General features: G+C 36.0%; 1 protein-coding gene across 1 annotated transcript in view; it reads left to right on the forward strand.

Moving 5' to 3' along the window:
• The first annotated feature begins 917 nt into the window (after window positions 1–917).
• The window catches only part of LOC107667614 (calcium-binding protein 7-like), a 34,820-nt gene continuing 14,450 nt past the window's right edge, over window positions 918–21,287 (forward strand). The window contains exon 1 of the mRNA XM_016459331.1: window positions 918–1,286. Within this exon, the coding sequence (XP_016314817.1) occupies window positions 1,178–1,286 (109 nt within the window). The 5' untranslated portion in view covers window positions 918–1,177. The remainder of the gene's footprint in view (window positions 1,287–21,287) is intronic.

A 21,287-nucleotide genomic window follows, 5' to 3' on the forward strand; every position in this document is an offset into this window, starting at 1 on the left:
ATATTTGAAATAATAATCTATAAGACTTGTAAAACGTATTCCAATATACTTAGGAAGTTTTTGGTTAGGGTTAAAAGGAAATAATGCCTCATAGCGATAAAACAGTGCCCATTAATGGACACCGGGATTCATGTTGATAAAGTTTGTCTGACACTGGTCTATCAGACGGATGCATCGCGTCTCGCACCGTGACCGTCGCCTTTTAAAACAGCCTGCCAGGTTAAAAACAAGCAGATCAACTTTTCAAAACGCGTCAAGACTGTTCCAACCCGTTACGCTCCGTCTAGCTGCTGAACGCAAGAGCGCGTCCTGTGTAAACGCCTCCCAACACCTGCGGCGGGAAATACCTTGTGGAGAGCAGCAGCTTACACTCAGACTAAATATAGATCCATCGCGAAGGAACCCGGACACCGCGCTTCCCCACGCACTGATCGTTTATCTGCATGTTGTGATTAGCTGGAAAGTTTGATTGTATCGGTGGCATCTTTCCCCGTTTTTAAATCTAATGTTTATGATTCAGGACAAATAGGGTTTCTTTAAAGAAAAATATCTTAACCTTAGCTTCAACTACACACGCGTAAAGCGCATTTTTAACTCATTGTTCTTTGCGGTGCGCACACGCTATCCAACAAGTGCGTGCTCGAAGCTCCACTGCTGTGTCTTAAGAAGCGATTGAGGAGAAAACAAGCATATGGAGATCACTGTCTAACGACCTGGAGCTCGAATCGATCCAAGCAACCTCGCCAAACACGCACATACTTTGTCGCATTGATTAAAAAAAATGCGCGTTTGTTTGATGCGCGTCGTGTGATCTGGTGGATTTGCTAGTTTCCCCGCCGATGGAGCCGCCGTAATTCGTTGTCTTTGTCATTTTTACAACAAATTAGGCGGGGCGGTTTGCTTATATTTTGAAGATCCGAACCAAAAAAAGCCTTACATCTAGACCACCCGTGACCTGTGAAGACTTGTAAATCCCTATACCTGGTTTCGTGGTGAGGGCTGCGCAATTGCGCAAGCTGCGAGAGTACTATCGGACCTTTCCATGGAATCCACTCCACGCGTGATCACCACTGAGGGTGTCGGTCCGATCTGATGTGGGGTAAAAAGTTGCCATCTGGACAGTAAATCACATATATGAGGATCAATACACACGTGGTAGTCAACACAAAGCGCAAAAATGCCTATGCATCCGGTGACTTCCACTTTTATGTACCGGGGGATCTGCACCATTCCTGATATCTTGTCGTACCGGGCACCGGTCAATCTACCTGAGGACGAAGTGGAAGGTGAGTAAGAGAGTCCTGATGGTGCTTGAAGCCTATATTCTGTTCTACCATATATTAAAACGACTAAATTCTTACAAATTTTCGCATCGCTTTAGTGTATTTTAACCTGTTTCCTAGACAGAAGGTCGGTGTTTTGCGCACCTGTTCGGCGTTTTTTCTTTTCTTTTCTTTTCTTTTCTTTTCTTTTCTTTTCTTTTTTTCTCGTTTCTTATTGACCCAGTTTCGATTTATAATATGTTGTAAGTGAACGTGAAGAGAAATACTGATTTTTTTGTTTGTTTTCTTTTTGGTTAGAACAGTTCGGAAGGATTCAGCACCACGCACAGCGCAGTTCACTTAAAACGCGTGAAAATCCTGTTACCCGTGCCTGTGTTTCTCTATGAGGCGGATAAATCTGATGGTGTGATTTATGGAAAGTAGGTCTATCACAAGCCAGCAGAAAGACCTGTGAGTGGTATTCTGCAGTTGTGACATCTCTTTGGCTTCAAACAGTTTTTCAGCGTGTGTGAGTGAATCAGTAGTAAATCCAAATATAAAGTCTTTGACACGCCATTCTAACCCGTAAAGCACTTTTATTTTTAGATTCTGAAACACAGTAAACTAAAGATACATATGCAATTCGACAGAGTAGGCTATTTCCATAACACAGTTTCTCATTTATGTCAGAAAGTTTACTCTGATGAGTATCCAACTGGATATAATTAGTATAAGTAGTCACATTATATTCCACATTTGATACCTACAGTATAATTGGCTTTTCTGATTAAAATAATGTTTTGTGTGATTTAAGGAGAGTAGGTCTCACATAAGCCAGCAAAAAGACCTGATCATGGTATGCAGCACTAATGAGGACCTCTCATTTGGAGTGATGACTGTCAGTGAAAAACACAAATTTGTTGATACCATGTCATTCTAAGCATAAAACCAACACTTTTAATTTTTTAGAATCTGAAACATATTGCACTATACAATATGCAAATGAATAGGCTGGTTGATTTATACATATACTACAGTTTACCCCAGTGTTCCCCAGTAATGGTCATGGAATATCCCTGAATTGCACATTTTGGATGTCTCCCTTAATTAACACACTTGGTTTATATCATCAGCTCATTAGTAGTGGCACCAAGACCTGAACTGGTGCGTCAGATAGAGACAAATCCAAAATGTGCAGTGCTGTGGACCAAGGAAAACAACTGGTTTACCTTGATAAATATCCAATTAAATAAAATCATTAAAATGTCATTTGAACTAGACGCATTATAGTCTACATGTTCAATACCAGCAAAATAAATGGCTTTTTATTTTGAAAATAAAATGTTTTTTTTCTACTGTGCAATGCTTTTAGGCGATATGTTCCAAGTTCAGGATTAAAAATCACTGGTTTACCTTAAGTATCCACTTAAATAAAATGAGTAAAGTGTAATTTGAACTAGACATAGCATGTTCAATACAGGAAAATAAATGGCTTTTTATTAAGAAAAGAAAAGAAAATACAGTTTTTTTTCACCACCGTGCAATGCTTTAGGTAGGTTACATGTGAAATGCAAACTATAATCAGCTCAGATTGCTTCAAAATCCCATGCTTTTTCATTTAACGTCAATGCATGTTCACAAAATTTGAAATCAGTTTATGTAATTGCAAAAATATAAATATTTGTAATGTAGCGGTCTGTAATTGTGAATTTCAAACTGTGTCATCAAACGCATTCATTCAGATGAGTTTTTCCATTAAACCTTGAATATTGACGTCTGACTGGTGTGATTGTCAGCTCAGTTCAAAGTGTCTTTCCAGATCAATCTTTTGAGATTCGGGTTTAATTAAGCATCTCAGGACCTCATTGCAATTCCATTCATCAAGGGATGTTTTCTATCAGTACATTTAGTTAAATAAAAATCCTATAACCCAAAATCTCAGGGCTGCTTCTCATGCTCTTAACCCTTGAAAACCTGCTGGTCTGAACTAACACAAGCTAAAATGCGATAAAGAGACAAATGCAAAAGATGAGAGGTCACATATGGATGTTCCCTGTAGTACATGATTGTGTGCATTCTGTACATACACAAATATCCACGTGTGCATATGACAGTCAATCTATGTGAAAATATGCGTGCATGTTCGCAAAGAAAAACTGTGCCATATGTGGTCATCCTAGAACATATATCGTAGTTTGTGTTGCATTTCCATAGAGATGGAAAATAGACAGTAAATATGAAGAGACAAAGCACTGGGTTTCATCCCCATAACAGTTTTGCTTTTACACAGATTTGCTCAGCAAATATAAATATAGCTCATTGACCAAGTTGTTGGGGGCACTTGCCTCACACTGATGAAGTAGGCCATGTTCAATCTCGTCCTTAGGATATATAGTTGTTTATTTGTGAATCTTGAGTTTGAGCCAGATTTTTATATTTTGCTTTGAACTCGTATGACACGCTGGGGGCAGAAACTGAGATGTAATTTGTGAGCTAGATCCGTGCATCTTTATTTTAGTTAGCAATATTTCATCATAAACCCATCCTTATTCAAAATGAAGAATGAGGATAAGAGCCTCAGCTAAAGCTTGAGGAATTCATTTTTATTCTCAGTTGAAGATTGCTTAAAGTCTGGTTCATCCAAAAGACATTATCTCCTGACTGTATGCTCACACATACTGGTTAACCCGCTGATAACGTCCTTTAAAGGATTAGTTCACACAAAAATGAAAATTGGTGTCATTTAGTCATTCCAAGCCATTTTTTTGTTGTTCAATGGAAAACTAAGATGAATTGAGAATGGAGCCTGTTAAGCTTTCCAATTAATTTAGATGACTTGTGTGCTGTATTTCAAGTCTTTTGAGGCTTTGTGTGAAGAACAAACTGCTATGTAAGGCATTATTTACTGATAATCCTCAGTTCCAGTGGGCTGTTAGCCACGGTGACTGAATCAAGTCAGTGAGTTGAACACAAGAATCGAATGAGTCGGATTAGTGAATTAATCTTTAGTGAACTGGTTCAATTGATTCATTGAAAAGATCTGATTAGAAAAAAAATGTTCACAAATCAGACATCGAATCTCACTACATATTTCACATATTTACACACAGGAGATCTTTTTATGAAAAATGTCCTCCTAACATATGAATTTGTTCTTAACTTCGTTTTAATGTTAATGTATTCGGATAATTTGATGAAAGAATCTATGTATAAAATTTAATCTAATCTCGTTTAATCTAGGGAATAGTTCTCCTAAAAATAAAAATTTGCTAAGAATGTACTCACCCTCAGGCCATCCAAGATGTAGATCAGTTTGTTTCTTCATCTAAAAAGATGTGGGGAAATGTAGCATTACACCACTTGCTCTCCAATGGATCCTCTGCAGTGAATGGGTGCCGTCAGAATGAGAGTCCAAACAGCTGATAAAAACATCACAATAATCCACAAGTAATCCACACCACTCCAGTCCATCAGTTAATGTCTTGTGAAGTGAAAAACTGCATGTTTTTAAGAAACAAATCCATCATCAAGACGTTTTTAACTTTAAACCACAAACATGCTTCCTGCTAAAATACAAGCTACAACCATAATATTGCTCTCTCCAGTGAAAAGGTTGTCTAGTCTGAATCAGGAGAGAATTATGCACAGATCAAGCACAGTTTACAAGTAAAAACAGTCCAAAAGAGTTCTAAACAAATATGTCAGGTATTTTGACGTAAGAGGACAACAGGGGATTGATTTTTTCACTGGACAAAGAGTTATGTATGATGGACTGTATTTTGGCCAGAAGTGACGGTTTAAAGTTAAAACGCTTTGATTATAGACTTGTTTATTACATATACACAGCTTTTTCAGATTTTAATTTTTGGGTGAACTATTCTTTAACACATTTATAAGGCCAGCCAGAGTATGTGATTTTTAATTATGTGTGGTTGTAGTGGTTCCTACATTTTTTCATACATTTTAAATACATGCTAGTACTAAAGTTACTGATCAATCTTGAATTGTTCATGAAAATATTTGTATGCAAATTTCATATACAAATTCATTATTACTTCCCTCACAAGGACAAATAGCAAGATTTTCAATGGATAACAGCTTACATTTCAGTTTGTTCCTCATTCAAATATGTGACCCCGCCGGACCACAAAACCAGTCTTAAGTCGCTGGGGTATATTTTTAGCAATAGCCAAAAATACATTGTATGAGTCAAAATGATCGATTTTAATTTTATGCCAAAAATCATTAGGATATTAAGTAAAGATCATGTTCCATAAAAATATTTTGTAAATTTCCTATCGTAAATATATCAAAACTTAATTTTTGATTAGTAATATGCATTGCTAAGAACTTAATTTGAACAACTTTCAACGTCAGTATTTAGATTTTTTTGCACCCTCAGATTCCAGATTTTCAATCCAATTTAAAAATTTCAATTCATTTTCAAATAGTTGTATCTCGGCTAAATATTGTCCTATCCTAACAAACCATACATCAATGGAAAGCTTATTTATATATATATTTTTTTAAAACTGACCCTTATGACTGGTTTTGTGGTCCAGGGTCACGTATTTTAAATGTAGTGCAAAAGTCACTTTTATAATGTGTTTTTGTCATTAAAAAGACTGGCCAGAATATTCTATAAAACTCACATTTGGCATTCAGGGTTTGTTTTTATTTAAAAGATACGTACTTCTTTTACCCATCATGATTCACAAGAAGCAGAAAGCCTCTTTTCCGTTGGACTTTATTCACTATGAACCAGTGACCCAAATGATTCACATGAACTGAATAAACCTCCATTACGGTTAAGGCTTTCACTGAATGCACATTCAGTACAAACAAGCAGCCGCACAGCTTTGTGAGAGTGAAATTCAGCTATAATGTGCATGGTCCTCCGTGCGCCGGGAATTACCCAGCTGTTAACCGCATCCGACGTCATGCGCCACATTGTCTTTCTGTGGCATTGCATGACAATCAGACATCAAGCTTGTTTGGAATTTCATTAAAAGAGGTTGGCAGTGGTGACGAAAGCAAATAAAGCTGTGATTACATTTGGTGCTGTGGATGGATTTCAGAAAGCAATCTCAAAGCCTATTGTCACAGGGATGGTAAGGGTGCCATTTGCAGCATCTGAGAGCACGCCGGCCCCTCTTGATCAAGGCCATGCTGACAGCACATGGCGGACTGTTGTACTGATGTTTTACACACAGAGTCATATTCAGCCTCAGGGAGCAAAAAGCTGTTAAAGCTTCTTCGTCTCAGTCAAAAACTAAAGAGGGCTTATCATAGAAAACAGTATTTTTTTTTCTCTTCTTATACTCTAACATGAAGCTTCTTCTTAAGTCCACCAAGAGCATTAATGGAAACTAGGCTGCAAAAACATGTTTTTCAGAAATCATCACAGTATCTATGACATCACAAGGACTACTTGGTATTCAGTAGCTTCACACATCGCTGTGGCGGACAATGTGAACTACGTCAGTATGCAGAGGGTTAGCCAATCAGAACAGAGATCGCTATTTGGGATGGGAAAGATTATTAGTGAATAACGACTTAAAAAAATTAAAAGATTAAAAAAAAATAATAATAAAATTAATACTTTTAGATTAGCATTAAATTGGTCAAATACAATGTGGCATTAAATGCATTTGTAATGTTACAAAAGGTTTCTATTTTAAATTCATAATGGAACAAAAACATTATATTTCAAATAAATGCCGTTCTAAATGCTATTAAGAATCCTGAAAAAAATATATCATGGTTTCCACAAAAATGTGAAGTAGCACAACTGTTTCAACATCAATAATAATAAGAAATGTTTCTTAAACACAAAATCAGGACATTAGAAGGATCATGTGACACAGAAAGACTGAATGAAAATTCAGCTTTGCATCATAGGGATAAATTACATTTTAAAATATATTCAAATATATTTAGTTATTTTAAGTTTCAATAATATTATACAATATTACTTTTTCTTTTTTTTTTTTACTTTATTTTTGATCAAAGACATGCAGCCTTGGTGAGCATAGACTTAAAAACATTTTAAAATCTCACTGACCCTAAACTTTTGAACAGTATCGTAGTTATTAATAAATATTTAGATTGAAAAATTAAAAATATTTCAACACTAAGTCTGTTATCTTGGCAAAGTTATATTGCTTTATTATATTTTTATATAGCATATATTTCTCTATTTCTCTGTTCAGTGTTTTATTTTTTTGTGTTGCTCATATATCAAGGCATTGGAAATGGTTTCTGAATTCGCTATCTTAGAGGGAATGTATTGTACTGATGTGACATCTACTGATGGAAGCAGATCTGTCTGATTTGGCTGAGAGCAGCGTAACCAACTGAATAATCTGACAGATGGTTTCAGTACTGGGGAAAATTCAACCAATTTCCCAGTGATCTACTACCATAACAGTAAAGGAAATTGGTTTCTGCTCATAAAAATGGCTCATAATGGTAACTAACATCATTCTCACTAACGAGAACTACTTATCCTTTGATTAATACTAGTTCTGATTAATTTGCATACTTGGAAAACCATGTAAGTGTTACAGACGTGGCTATGCGTAGAAATAAAGCTATTAAAACACAATAGCTTTAAAATGGTTTCTAGAATGATTTAAACCATTTTGTGTGTCCAGAAACTCAGTCAAAATATAAAATGTTCAATAACCCTTAATTAAATTGAGGAAAACTTTTCCAATTAAATTAAGCGTTTTCTTAGAACAGATTTGTTCTAATCTTTTTGTATGATTTTAAATTAATTTAGTTATGCCCCTAGATGCAATCAAAATGTCAAGGACATCTGAATACGTTTTCTTTTTTTTGGCTTTTTACCAAACATTGGTTATTGATTTTTCTTTCTGGCATAAATAAAGAATAAGGCTTATTTTAATTTAGTAGAGTGCTAAATTAAATGATCTTGAACAAATGATGTCAGGCTTACATTAAAAATGAACTCTCATCATTTTCCAATGTGTCTGAGTCTGTCTGGACTTACATAAATGCGGTCCCATTCAGTCCCACCGTAAATGGAAGTAAACTTCCATTGAAATAAAAGTTGTGACAACATTTTCGAAAATTAAGATGCATTAGCTTTTTAAAGATTTTAAAGCTGCACTATTAAACTTTAACTCAGTATATACATAGTGTACAATATATGCTAATTTAACACACGGCCTGTTTGTAATAACATTTATGTCACCTATTTATGGGTCTGCATGTTTTTGTCTCATAGCGCTTGTGAAAGGAATATTATTATTAAGAATATATCATCCCTCTATTGCAAATTTTTACTAAACCATCATAAAGACAATAGGGTATGCCAGTCATTTAAATACAATGAGTAGTTCACCCAAAATGAACATTTGCTGAAAATGTAAAATGTACAGGCCATCCATGATGTAGATGCATTTGTTTCTTCATCAGAACAGATTTTGAGAAATTCAGTATCACATCCCTTGCTCATCAATGGATCAGTGAATGCAGTGAATGGGTGCCGTCAGAATGAGAGTCCAAACAGCTGATAAAAACATCACAATAATCCACAAGTAATCCACAACACTCCACTCCAGTCCATTAATTAACATTTTAAAAGCTGCATGTTTGTCATCAAGCACTGTTTACAATCAGTCCTCAACAGTTCGAAACAAATGTGTTGGTGGATTATGATATGAGAGGACAACAGGTGATGGACTTTTTCACACGAGGAAGCATTATTATGGATTATGGACTTTTATTTAGTTCAGAAGTGGCTCGTTAAAGCTAAAATGCTTTAATGATGGATTTGTGAACAGAAAAGCTACGTGTTTGTAAGAAACATGACATTAATTGATGGACTGGAGTGGTGTGGATTATTGTGATGTTTTTATCAGCTGTGACTTTATGACTCTCATTCTGACGGCACCCATTCACTGCAGAGGATCCAACGGTGAGCAAGTGATGTAATGCTAAATTTCTCCAAATCTGTTCCAATGAAGAAACAAACTCGTCTACATCCTGGATGTCCTGGGAAAAAAATTTTGGGTGAACTATTCCTTTCAGGCATATTCTGCCTGCGGAGTATAATTTTTTTTTCATATAGTTTATTTTGTGCCATTTGTCTCTCTTAAACTTTGAAAGCAAGTGTAAAGATCCTTTTAAGTTGCAGATAATGGACTTACAAGTGGTCATTTTATGAATTCTTGTATGTATTACTTAGGTAACTCAGTAATGCGTAATTGGAAACGTGCCCTGGATATTAAGTAATACTTATCCGCTACTAACATCCTACTTAATGATTCGGGAAGCCCAGCATTTTCTAATTGCATTAGACCACATTGATAAATGTTCTGACTGGAATAAAACACATTCATTCTGTTATACTTCTCTCTCTCTCTCTATGCATGTAATGGCCACCGTAGAAGTAAAATCACGGTTTGGGTGACACGGTTTTAGCACACAGTCCAGAAGGTACAAATCCGTTTCCTGTCTGAGTGCAAGTAAAGAAAGATCAAATGGCTGTTTGGCAGGTAGTCTGGTTTAGAAATACACACACAAAACAGAGGAGTGATTCACTTGAACATATCTCACTGAGAGATGAACAGAAGAGCAAACTAACCCTCCACCAGCCAAGGTCTGCTTTTCCCTCCATCCCATTTCTCCTTCCACACAGTTGCCCGTTTTGCAGGATGGTAAATGAGAGGAAGCAGACGGACAATGGCTTATCTTCTGTTTGGATCTTTCATTTGATGCAAATGCAGAATAACTTCATTTTTCATCTCCCTTTTGTGATCTGATTTGTTTGCAGAGCAAGAGACATTTTTCAACTGTTGAGAAATACAATAGCTTGAGGACACAACAAAAGAGGAGGCAGAAAATATTTTGAGTGTTAGAAATGAAAAAGTGCCCTTGTTTTTCCCATAAAGGTGCATTAGGGATTCGGAGAGTTAAAGTCAAATTAAATCCTCTGGCTAAGTTTACAGAACACTTGCTTGATTTGTTGTGAATCTACATGAAATATATCCTTTTTTTGTGCATGAACTATAGAGAAAGAGAGAAAGAGAGAGTGTTATATTTCATTGATATATAATAGCATTCAATATTGCAGCTGTAGTCCCGCCTTACAGTTAAAAGAGCCAATCACCACTTACTATACAATTGTTATCACTGTAATATAATTGCGTGTAATGAATATGGCCGCTGAGTGAACTAATGGCTTTAAAGTGACTTTGATGTGGAAAGAAAATGTCTTTTTTATACCCTAATGAATTTTATCTGCATTTCTTCACATTCTGTTAAATGTTTTAAACGATTTATTGAACGATATGTTTTTCCCATTGAAAGAAATACAAATTAAAGATATGTCATTTGATTATGATTTCATCAGAAGTGTTTCAGTAAAATCATAAAATATGTACACTTTTAGACAAATATGTAAAGAATAATGCACAGTCATTCTGTCATTATCAGAAAATAAACCCCAATGGGGTGATCAAGCATTAGCCTAAAAGGGTTCATTTTGCAATAGTGGTTGACTAATTGTAGTATCCTGCTTATTAAAGAGACAGAAATATTCATTTTGAGTTTAATTCATTTCATTATTCAACAATCTGACTTTAGAATGTCATGATTGACCAATCAGAATAAAGCACTCCAGAGAGCCATGCAATTATCAGTGTTTATGCTTTTATTTGACTGATAGTTTTAGATGACCTACATGTGACATTTCTCTGTGTGTGTGTTTGTTTTGTCAGTTAAATACTGATATCCCACAATTTGGAACAATAATATAATAGCATAATAAAAAGTAACCAAACAAGTGTCTAACAATTATGTACCTGCTCAAAAAAAAATCTGTGTATATAAAGCAGCTGTGGTGCATTTAAAGCTGCTCGTGCGTTTCCCTGTGAGGGCAGCTTGTTTCGTGGCGCGTGGACAGGAGGGGAAATTTACACACACTCTGATTTTCAATTACCAACATATCCACTGGTGAGAACTCGAAGAGGGTTCTGCTTCAGCAGCTTTCCAAAATGGTGCTCCAAATATCTATTTTTTTTAATGGGATGACATTTTGTTTTGAAAGAAAATAATGAAAGAAAATAAATTGCGTTTTTAGACTACAATATACGAGATCTTCTGACTAGACTCTCACTGCACATGTGTGGATCTGTGTTTGCTGCACTTTTAAACTTTTTTTTTTGCTGTCCAACCAAATACAAAACCTGACACTGACCTATACCATTAATCCATTATCATACCCAACCTCAAAACAAGAAGCTTGACATTTAAGTGAAGGCACTGCACTTTCAACAAATGGCCCTCTGGGATGGGCACCAAGTTGACTTGGACTGTAATTTAAAGGTAAAGCGGCTCGAGGGACAATAGGCTGGTGTTGATAGATGGGGGGGGTATATATACATATATATTCAAATGAAAATGGCAACATCGTTTTATAAAGTATATGCGATCATATGTGCTTCATTTTCACTGGAGGAAACCTGTGGTGTGATGAGGGGTGAACGCAGAGAAAACTTAGGCTACAGTAGATGGGGAACCGATTGCTCCCCCATGATATTTTGTAAACTGTATTTATGACAAAGAACTGCACAGATGCAGATATTATAACAATCTATTAGGGCTGCACGATAAATCACATGCAATATTTAATGCGCATCTTGTCAGAAAGCCGGTTCTGTAATCAGCTGCGCAAAAAATCGCGCGAATATGAATGTGGTTTTGCGCAGCTCGTCAGTGAACAACGGCTCTGTGTAGTTAATGCTGCTCAATGTGAAAGCACGCACGCGATGGAGATTTACCGCTGATTACAGAACCGGCTTTACTGATAAGATGCACGTTAAATATCGCATGCGATTTATCGTGCAGCCCTACAATCTATCGATAAACACACACCTTGTCCTCTGTTTCTCGCTCTGAGCCGCTGCGGTCTGCGGATTGAAAAAGAACGCGCTGAAAGACGGGGAGGAGCCGATCGAAGTCTGCCGTCGTTTTCATATGAAATTTAAAGGGGACTGAGGCGATCACGAACTTATGGAACTAATTGCAAAATTTTAGGGGGTCTGAGTAGTCATTTTAGCTATAGCCCCCCTAAAAATGGCCTAGCTACTGCAGCCACCCATACTAGGAATTAGTGCTTTGCATTTAACCCATCCTAAGTGCACACACACAGCAGTGAACACACACCCGGAGCAGTGCTTCCCACTTGATAACATCCAATACTATTACCAGTATATTAGTAACTGCACTAGACTGGTTAATTGGTTTATTTAAAATGATAAAATGAATTTCATAATGTTAGTATTAGATTAACATTCCAGACTCTCTGTAGGTTACATTGTTACACCAGTAGATTCAAGTATTGGCATGGTAAAAGGCTTCATATTTCCAAAAAATTGGTAACAAAAATTACAGACATACAAATGACATATAATAAAAAAAATTAAATAATGAAAATTAATGGGTCTAAGAGTTAAATAATTTACAAGGATTTGTTCAAGAACAAATCAAATGACCGTCTTAATGAATGAGTCATTAAATCATTCACTTAACCGGTTCATTTAAAAACACCCATTCGTTCTGGAACGAAACAAGTTGATTGTCTTTATTAGTGAATCATTGAATCATTTACCACGATTTGTTCAAAAACACTTGATTCATTCCTGAAAGAAACAAGTGACGTCTTATGAGCGAGGCATTGAATCATTCACTAAACAATTCCCAATTCTAAACAATTGAACTATCTACTTTGAACTATTTTCATTGGCAGAACAAAAACAGACAAAGTAACTGACAATATTATGTCTAAAATGTAAGTTACTCAGCATTCACTAATTATTTATCATTCTATACAACAAACTGTTGTTTATAATTAAGATTACTGTATGAAAGCAACCGTTTAGCTTTATATGAGGTACTATATATTGCTTACTTATTGAAAATGCACCATATGTGGTCTGTGCAACAATTACTGTATGAACTTTAGACGGTTGGTGTCATCTCGAATGGAACACTTTACGTGCTTTACTACATTGAACCATCCTTTTTACATACAGGAATTTAAAGCTATTAATTTGAAGGAAATTGAAATGCACATGATGTGATGCAAGTGGCATTTCAAACGCACCTGATATGTTGCTAACTTTTGTGATTTTTGCACGTACCCTTTCTTTATGTAGAAACACTTTGTAAAAAATGTCAAATATGTGAAATGTGACTTGCTTAAAGCTTTTTAAATGAATGTTTTCATTTAAATGATTAAATTTAAATGAATGTTTTTGGTTTCAATACAAGTTAGCCTTTATTTCTACGAAAGATAAATTTGCCTAAAGGTTCTTTCACACTGAGCACAATTAAGTAACGCGAATGTACAACGCAATGACATTCTTGAATCAACACAATAGATCCCTATGGAGCTATGCACACCGCCTGCAATGACAAAGTGTGAGTTTTTTTTCCCCCATTGCCCCACGATGAAATGAGCCGTCCAATTAGATTTGAGCTTTAGATCACATTCCCAGAGCCGCTGCTGTTGCACAAAAGGGCGAGATCAGTGGCGCTAGGGTTGTAACGGTATGAGATTTTCACGGTATGATAATCGTCTCAGAAAATATCATGGTTTCACGGTATATAACGGTAGATATTAAACTATAAGGCGCTAGGGTTGTAACGGTATGAGATTTTCACGGTATGATAATCGTCTCAGAAAATATCACGGATTTCACGGTTATCACGGTAGATATTAAACTATAATTCTTATCAGTAACAATGACTCTTAAAAGAACAAGAACAAGTTATTTGAGTGAACAAATCCTTTATTACAACAAACTTTAAACCATTTTAATGAAAGTATTGAAGTCTCCCTTCTGAAAAAATTTATAAATAAAAAACGAAACAATAAAAAATAAAGCTGTACACCTTATGTATATCTATATCACACTTTAACAGTTTAATTAATTTTTTTAAATGTTTTTAAATGAAAATGTACAACTTTTATTTTTGGCAAAGTTAAAACATGGACAAATATGATATTCCTTGAAAACAATGTTTAAATAAATTATTTTATTATAAATAATATTATTATTGTTGTTATTATAACTTTGAAGTACATTGTACAATACTAATATATTTCTGTCATAATTTCAATCATTTAAATCAAAATTTTATTTTGATGGGTTGTAGTGTATCAAAGTGTATTTGACAATGTTTTTTCTCAAATAAAACTAGGAAATGTTTATTTACGTTTTCTCTAAGAGCAGGGACCTGTACCATGATGGTAGATGAACAAATTCAGAGTTACAGGATTAGTTTCGAGTTGACAAAACCAAGCCACTCCAATACCATGATGTTGATCATCAACTTTCTTTGTCAACTCAGGCTTTTATGAATATGTGACATCACTGGCGAACAGCCAATCACGAGCCTTGGTTAAATGTTAAAGGTTTTGCTAAAGGTTAAGAGATTGAAGAATATGATGAATTTAAATGCATTTACAGTGAGAAAAGGACTTGTTCATGAAAGAGGACAAATCAAATAAGTTATCTTGCTTTATCAGTGCAGTCACAAGTGAAACTTGTTATATACAGCGATAGAGACCCGAACATGTAAGGTCACGTAGTCATTTTTAAAGCATTATCTATTGATTCTACAGCTTATTTATATTACATACAAGCTGTATATATTAACATTCATTTTAAATAAATGATTTATAATAACTGATAAACTAAAATTGCTTGTGTGTAATGGATTAATAATAATATCAATCATATAATTATGTAAATCATATAAAATAACTCTTAAGTAATTATCATTAAAGCCAGACATTTTTTTAGTACTAGTGACCTTTAATCTGAAGCAAGATAAACTGGGGGAGTGACTTTTTTGTGTCAGACATGTGTCACTTTGCTTACATCTGATTGGTCCAATTTCAGTTTGAGATCTCTAACTCAGAACATAACCTGCCCCGGAGCAGGTTAGCCGTGGAGTGTTACTATGGCAAGTTACTATGGCAATGAACGCAGCTAAAAGCCAAGCCACTTTCATGGTACCTAAAACCCAGGCTTGGTGCAAACTAAACTGAAACTTACCTGGCTAGCCAGCTAATCCGGCTTCATGGTACAGGCCCCAGCTCTGCTGATGTTCATGTTTATGTATCTTAGACGCTGAAAACACCATTTATGTATGCGCACTTCAGTATGCAGTAGATAAAACGGCGCCACTCAGGGACATGCAGAAACAAGCAGATTATTCATATAGCAGTCTCTTTGCACTTTAATATTCACAGACACATATCATAACTACTTTCGATTTATCCATCCATCCGATTGCGCGTTTTACGTGACATCCTCGTTATACTGTAAATTCCATGTTCACGACTGCACCGAAGTATTCTCATACTGCAGATATTAACTTTTTTTTCGGCAGGGATGGAGATTAGATATTATCTCTGTCTCTGTCATTTTCTCCACTGCACGTGCGTGTAAGCAGCCGAGTGAATGCAGAGTGAAGCAGCCGAGCAGAAATAAGTTGCATGTGCACGGATGAGATTTTTTTTCATTCATTTTTTTTTAAACCGTAGATATGCAAATGTTTACGGTATGATAACCATGCACGTTCAAACCGTGATAAACCGGCATACCGGTATATCGTTACAACCCTAGGTGGCGCTATAGCACAAAAAGCTGTTTTGAAAACCAGTGTAAACACAGAAGAAAAGTATTATATAACATTATTATATTAGAAACACCATTCAGAAAAATGCAACATTTTATTCTTTAAACACAGCATGCTACTTAGTTTCTTTTTCTAACCAGGCAAATAGAACAATAACATACTCACCGTCAATCTATGGAACTCCCCGTGCTCTTCTCTCTTCTCATGAATATGGTGTACCCAATAACTCTGTCTTATTCTTTTCCTTTCCTCATGTAATAAAGCAACAAACTCGTCCTTGCTGCTGCTGCTGATAGAAAAATCAATTTTCTTTATTTTTTCTGTGCCTTTTACAGGCCCGGTTCCAGAAATGTCAGTCATTGCTATTTATTATCTCGCATAAATATGAGGATGTCATTCCTGAAAATTTGCAGCATGTATGTGTTTTTTTTTTTTTTTACTGCAAATTCTGAATGGATTATATATAACCCAGAAAGTGCACAAAGAGTGCTCCCTTTATAATCACTGAAAAGCTGTCACTCACTTCAGTTCATCGCGACCTCACAAAGTTCTGTTATAATCAATGAATCTCTCGACATTGCACAATGAATTTCTTATTTACGTCTCAACTTTGTTTGTTACAATGAATAGTGGGATGCACCACCTAGTGTGCAGATCTAAAATGCATTCTCGGTCAGTGCCACTTATCGTGCAGGCGTGAATTAACCGAAAAAAAATCAAACGTTTCTCATTCGGTGTGAAAGCACCATTCGTCTGTGACTTGCTTGACTTGTCACGCTCAGTGTGAAAGGGCCTTAAAGGGTTAGTTCACCCAAAAATGAAAATTAGGCTGTGTTTTACTCACCCCAGAGCCATCCTAGGTGTATATGACTTTCTTCTTTCAGACGAATCTAGTCGGAGTTAGATTAAAAATTATCCTGGCTATTCCAAGCTCTATCATTGCAGTCAACGGGTGTTGCAGTGCTTCAGTCCAAAAGAAGTGAAATAAAAAGCGCCCATCCATAAAAAAAGTGTCTCACACGGCTCCAGGTGGTGAACAAAGGCCTCCTGTAGCAAATCGATACGTTTTGGTAAGGAAAATATCCATATTCAAAACCTAATAATCACTTTAATCTAGGTTGCGCTCACTGTTGTACATGGAAGCAGTTCCGGGCGGATGACGTACGAGGTCGGCTTTGCGCATGCGCCGCTCAGAAGTGACGAACGCGGAAACGTGGCGGAGAGATCAAAACAAAACAACGGTCACTAATTAGAAGTACAAAATGAGGATTTTTAAAGAAGAATGTCGGAGGATTTCGATATAAGCCAAGAGGAGACTGGTTAACACAGCCTAATTTTCATTTTTGGGTGAACTAACCCTTTAATTCTTCAGCTTGTAAAACAAAAATTAAGTGTACAGTAATGCACTTACAATGGACGTAAATGCATTATTGTAAACATTTTAAATATATTTCTTTTTTTTTTCTGTAGTGTGGAGCTTTATTTTTATTGAACCCAGAGCATTTCTTTGATTCACTATTTTGATTAAAATTCGACAAAAGCCTTTGAGAAACACCAACAATCTGAATAACACGCGAAGTATTTAACGTTATGTTTTTGAGTATTTCTACAGAATGTTACTATGTCAGCTGAAATCCTGACTGGCAGCGTGATCGGCGCTTTAGGGGCTTATCCAGAGGAGCGGTTTGTCTGCATGAGCTTTGTGATTCACATTGGTTCTTGTAATGTAGGGCTCAACTCAGAGGGTAGGCGTTATGGGGGCGTAAGTTCATATAGGTCAAATACGGCTCTCTCAAATCACAGTAGGAGCAGAGACGAAGTTGTGATATAAATTTTGGATCAGGATTTACAGAGCCAGCTCTAAAAATGTAAGCAGGCTGAGGGCTCAGAGTACGCTGAATCAGAAGATGCCAAAGAGGGGAAAGTAACAAATGAGATGTCTGTGGACTCATGCAGCTTTTATCATTCTCTCTCCTCTCTTTCAAATCTCGTGATAGATTTTTAGGAGCAGTTTTTCAGACAGCAAATCAGCGTTCCTTTGTGAATGTTTGACAATGACTGCAGACATCTGCCTTCCGCCTTGAGTTGCAATTATCAGGATGAGAACCGACAAAAGAGAATCTCATTTAATTGAAGCCAAATTTCATGTTTCTATGAAACCATGAGGCTCAAGTCATCCTGTCTAGGCAGTCGACACTTTTTCAAAAAAGCAAATTAGAGTAGATATTGCAAAAGTTACATTATTTAATGTTTTATCTCAATCATGTACACACACATTTCATGAGTTAAAGGAATAATTCACTCACATATGAAAACTATTATGTCATTTCAAGTTTGTATTTGTTTGTTTGTTTATTTATACATTTTTGTATATTTATTATTTATGCAAAAATGTTGTTTGGAGAGGAGGGTAAGAATTTTAATAGATAACCACACACATTTTGGTCTGTTCCACTATTGTTTTGCTTCAGGGTACTGGGAATTTAGTGTACAAGGCTTGTGTATTGTATTTTATTATTTTATTTTATTTTATTTTATTTTATTTTATTTTATTTTCTGTTGGTTATTTTTCAAGTTTGTAACTGAACAGTCATTGCTACTCACTGTGTCATTCATTTTTTTATATATATGTGACCCTGGACCACAAAACCAGTCATAAGGGTCAATTTTTCGAAATTGAGATTTATGCATCATTCTTCACCATTTCGCTATGATTTCTGTCTTACAGTTTCAATTCTGCATTCTGAAGTGATCTTTAGTTTGTAGCATGAAACCCAGTTGGAAACAAGTGCATAAAGGTTTGGTACTGCTAGTGGCTGAAGAACATGTGAGTGTTAATTGATTGCCAAGCAGAAGTGACTGTTATGATGCTCGCAGTGTTGGGGAAAGTTACTTTTAAAAGTAATGCATTACTTGCATTGCTTTTTATGGAAAGTAATGTTACTTTTTCTCATCTGGGCTGGGCTTACTTGTTTGTTTTTAATATAAAAGTTCTATTTTTGGCAAATGTAAAATCACTTTCATTAAGTAGTAAGTAACTGGCAACAAAGTAACTGGCATTACTTATTTGAAAAAGTAACTCAGATATTTTTGTGTAAAATATATTTTTGTGTTGTTATACAGTTGCTAGGTTGTAAATGCTGACCCACAACATGTTATATTTTCATCACTAGATATAACTAGGTCTGTCCTTCAATGAAAGTTTATGAGTTTTCTTTCTTTTTTCCTTATGAAACACCACTAAAAACTTTTGCAGCTTTTATGCTTTCATTTTTGTGACTTTTGCCTCTTTTTTATTTAATTATATAGTGGAGAGTGACCAGAAAATCTGGAGAGACTGTGATGTTCATGAACATGTTAACCTCTGCACTCTGGCTCTGACTGTGGACCATTTTATGTAGAAATTGTGCTATGCAAATTGCGTTTGGTGCAGATTTTGTGCCGTGTTATGCCGTTACTTGATTTGCATAATTCCTTTAGTGAATCAGACAATAAAACAATGCAGACAGTGCTTGCAAATAAGCAGAGCCATCAGCAGACACAATCCTTCCTCAATTAATTCACCCCTTAATCTTTTTATCTTTATTTTACAGTGGAATCTGGAAAATTGCTTTGATTATATAGTCTTTTATCATCACTGACCTTATGTTTTCAAACATGATGAAGCATAAGAGTGAAACATGATAAGAATAGGGATGGATTTCACTGCTTAACTCCCATTTTTAGATGCCTTTATTCAGGTGACCGGGAGGCAAACGCAACTGCTTTCCCACAACCCCAAAACCTTGTGTGATTTAGCCTCCTCTGGAGGTTTACAGGATCAGAATGCAAAACAAGAGTAACCACCCTCCAACACAGCAGCCCGACACTGTATTTAATGCTTATGTGAATACTCCAGAGTCTTGTTAAAATATGGTTAGTGTAATATTCAGATCTGCTGGGCCCTCTCACCACACAAGATGGATTAAGCCTGCCACAAATGTTTAAAAATAGTCATGCACACACAGGCATAGACGCACATAGACACGCTAGTATAAAGACATGCTCTCATTGTCAACCCACAAAATTCAAGATTGTCTCTGAAGAAATTGATTTTTAAGAGGTTTACATAAAGAGCTCATTTGAGGGAAGCCTGTTGTGGAAGGGGGACGGACACCGCTGATGATCTCCACCGGGGGAAATTAGAGATTATGGAATACAGTTGACGGGAATTGCCAAGTGTGGGAGTGGAGTCATTAAAAGTATTGCTGGAATGAATGAATGCTCTGTCATCTATCTATCCATCCATCCATCCATCCTATCGCTCTATCCGTCGGTCTGTCTATTCATAATAGATGAATAACTTAAAATAAAAAACTAATGAGTGAGCCATTGCATACATAATGGATTATATGCAAGTCTTCCTTGCATAATTTGTTTGCAAGTGTGTTTGAGAGAAAGCAGTTTGTGTTGAATGCTTGACAGTTCTTTAACCCCACACATGCATTTTCATGTCTTTCTCTTTCAATAACATCTCTGTATGAGAACTGTGAGAACACATTACAGCTTTGAAGTGCAACTGCACCTTCATACATCAAACAGGGCTTCAGCGTGTATTAGAAGCACCCTGCCTTCTGATGATAGAGATCATGCGAGCCCTTTCAAGCTCCCTGGATTTTTAAAGGGAAGGTGCACAGGGATTAAACACAGAGGTTCAATATCAGTAAAAATCCCAGGACAACAAAGGGACAGCAAAGGGCATTTGAAGTCGATGGCAGAATGTGATCCGAACACTTTGTGATTTGTTGGTGTGGAATGTCATGATTTTATTATACAATCATTGAAAAAAAAGAAGAGATTTATGCAGAATGTTCACGCTGCTTGTTTTCATACCGTGAAAAGGTATGCAGAGTCAAACTCTAAAAATAACGAAAATGATAAAGATATACGAATTTGTTCCAAATGATGTCCACATTTACTGAAACTATATGGAAATGGGAAGTGTAAACATTCTGCTCATCTTTATAAATTATATGGATCGGAATTACATAAAAGTGAGTAAATGCTGGCAGGACTTTAAAGCGGACATAACGCACACAGTTTCTGCCAATCTCATGTTAAAGGTGCAATAGGTGATTGTCTTCAGAAAATTTTTTTGTTATGGTGGTTGAAAGTCTCTTCACATCCCGATAGCAATCATTAAGTTAAATGGTCTAAATTTATTTATCTGTATTTATATATTCTGTGGAAGGCATAGGACCAAGAAATGTTCGTCCAATCAAAACGCTAGGTCTGAGCATTTTAATTGGCTTTCCTACCTGCCTGTCAACGTATGTATCTGCATACCTCTGCGCACCCGGTTTG

Source organism: Sinocyclocheilus anshuiensis, unplaced genomic scaffold (assembly GCF_001515605.1).
Source record: "Sinocyclocheilus anshuiensis isolate Anshui unplaced genomic scaffold, SAMN03320099.WGS_v1.1 scaffold373, whole genome shotgun sequence".
Lineage (NCBI taxonomy): Eukaryota > Metazoa > Chordata > Actinopteri > Cypriniformes > Cyprinidae > Sinocyclocheilus > Sinocyclocheilus anshuiensis.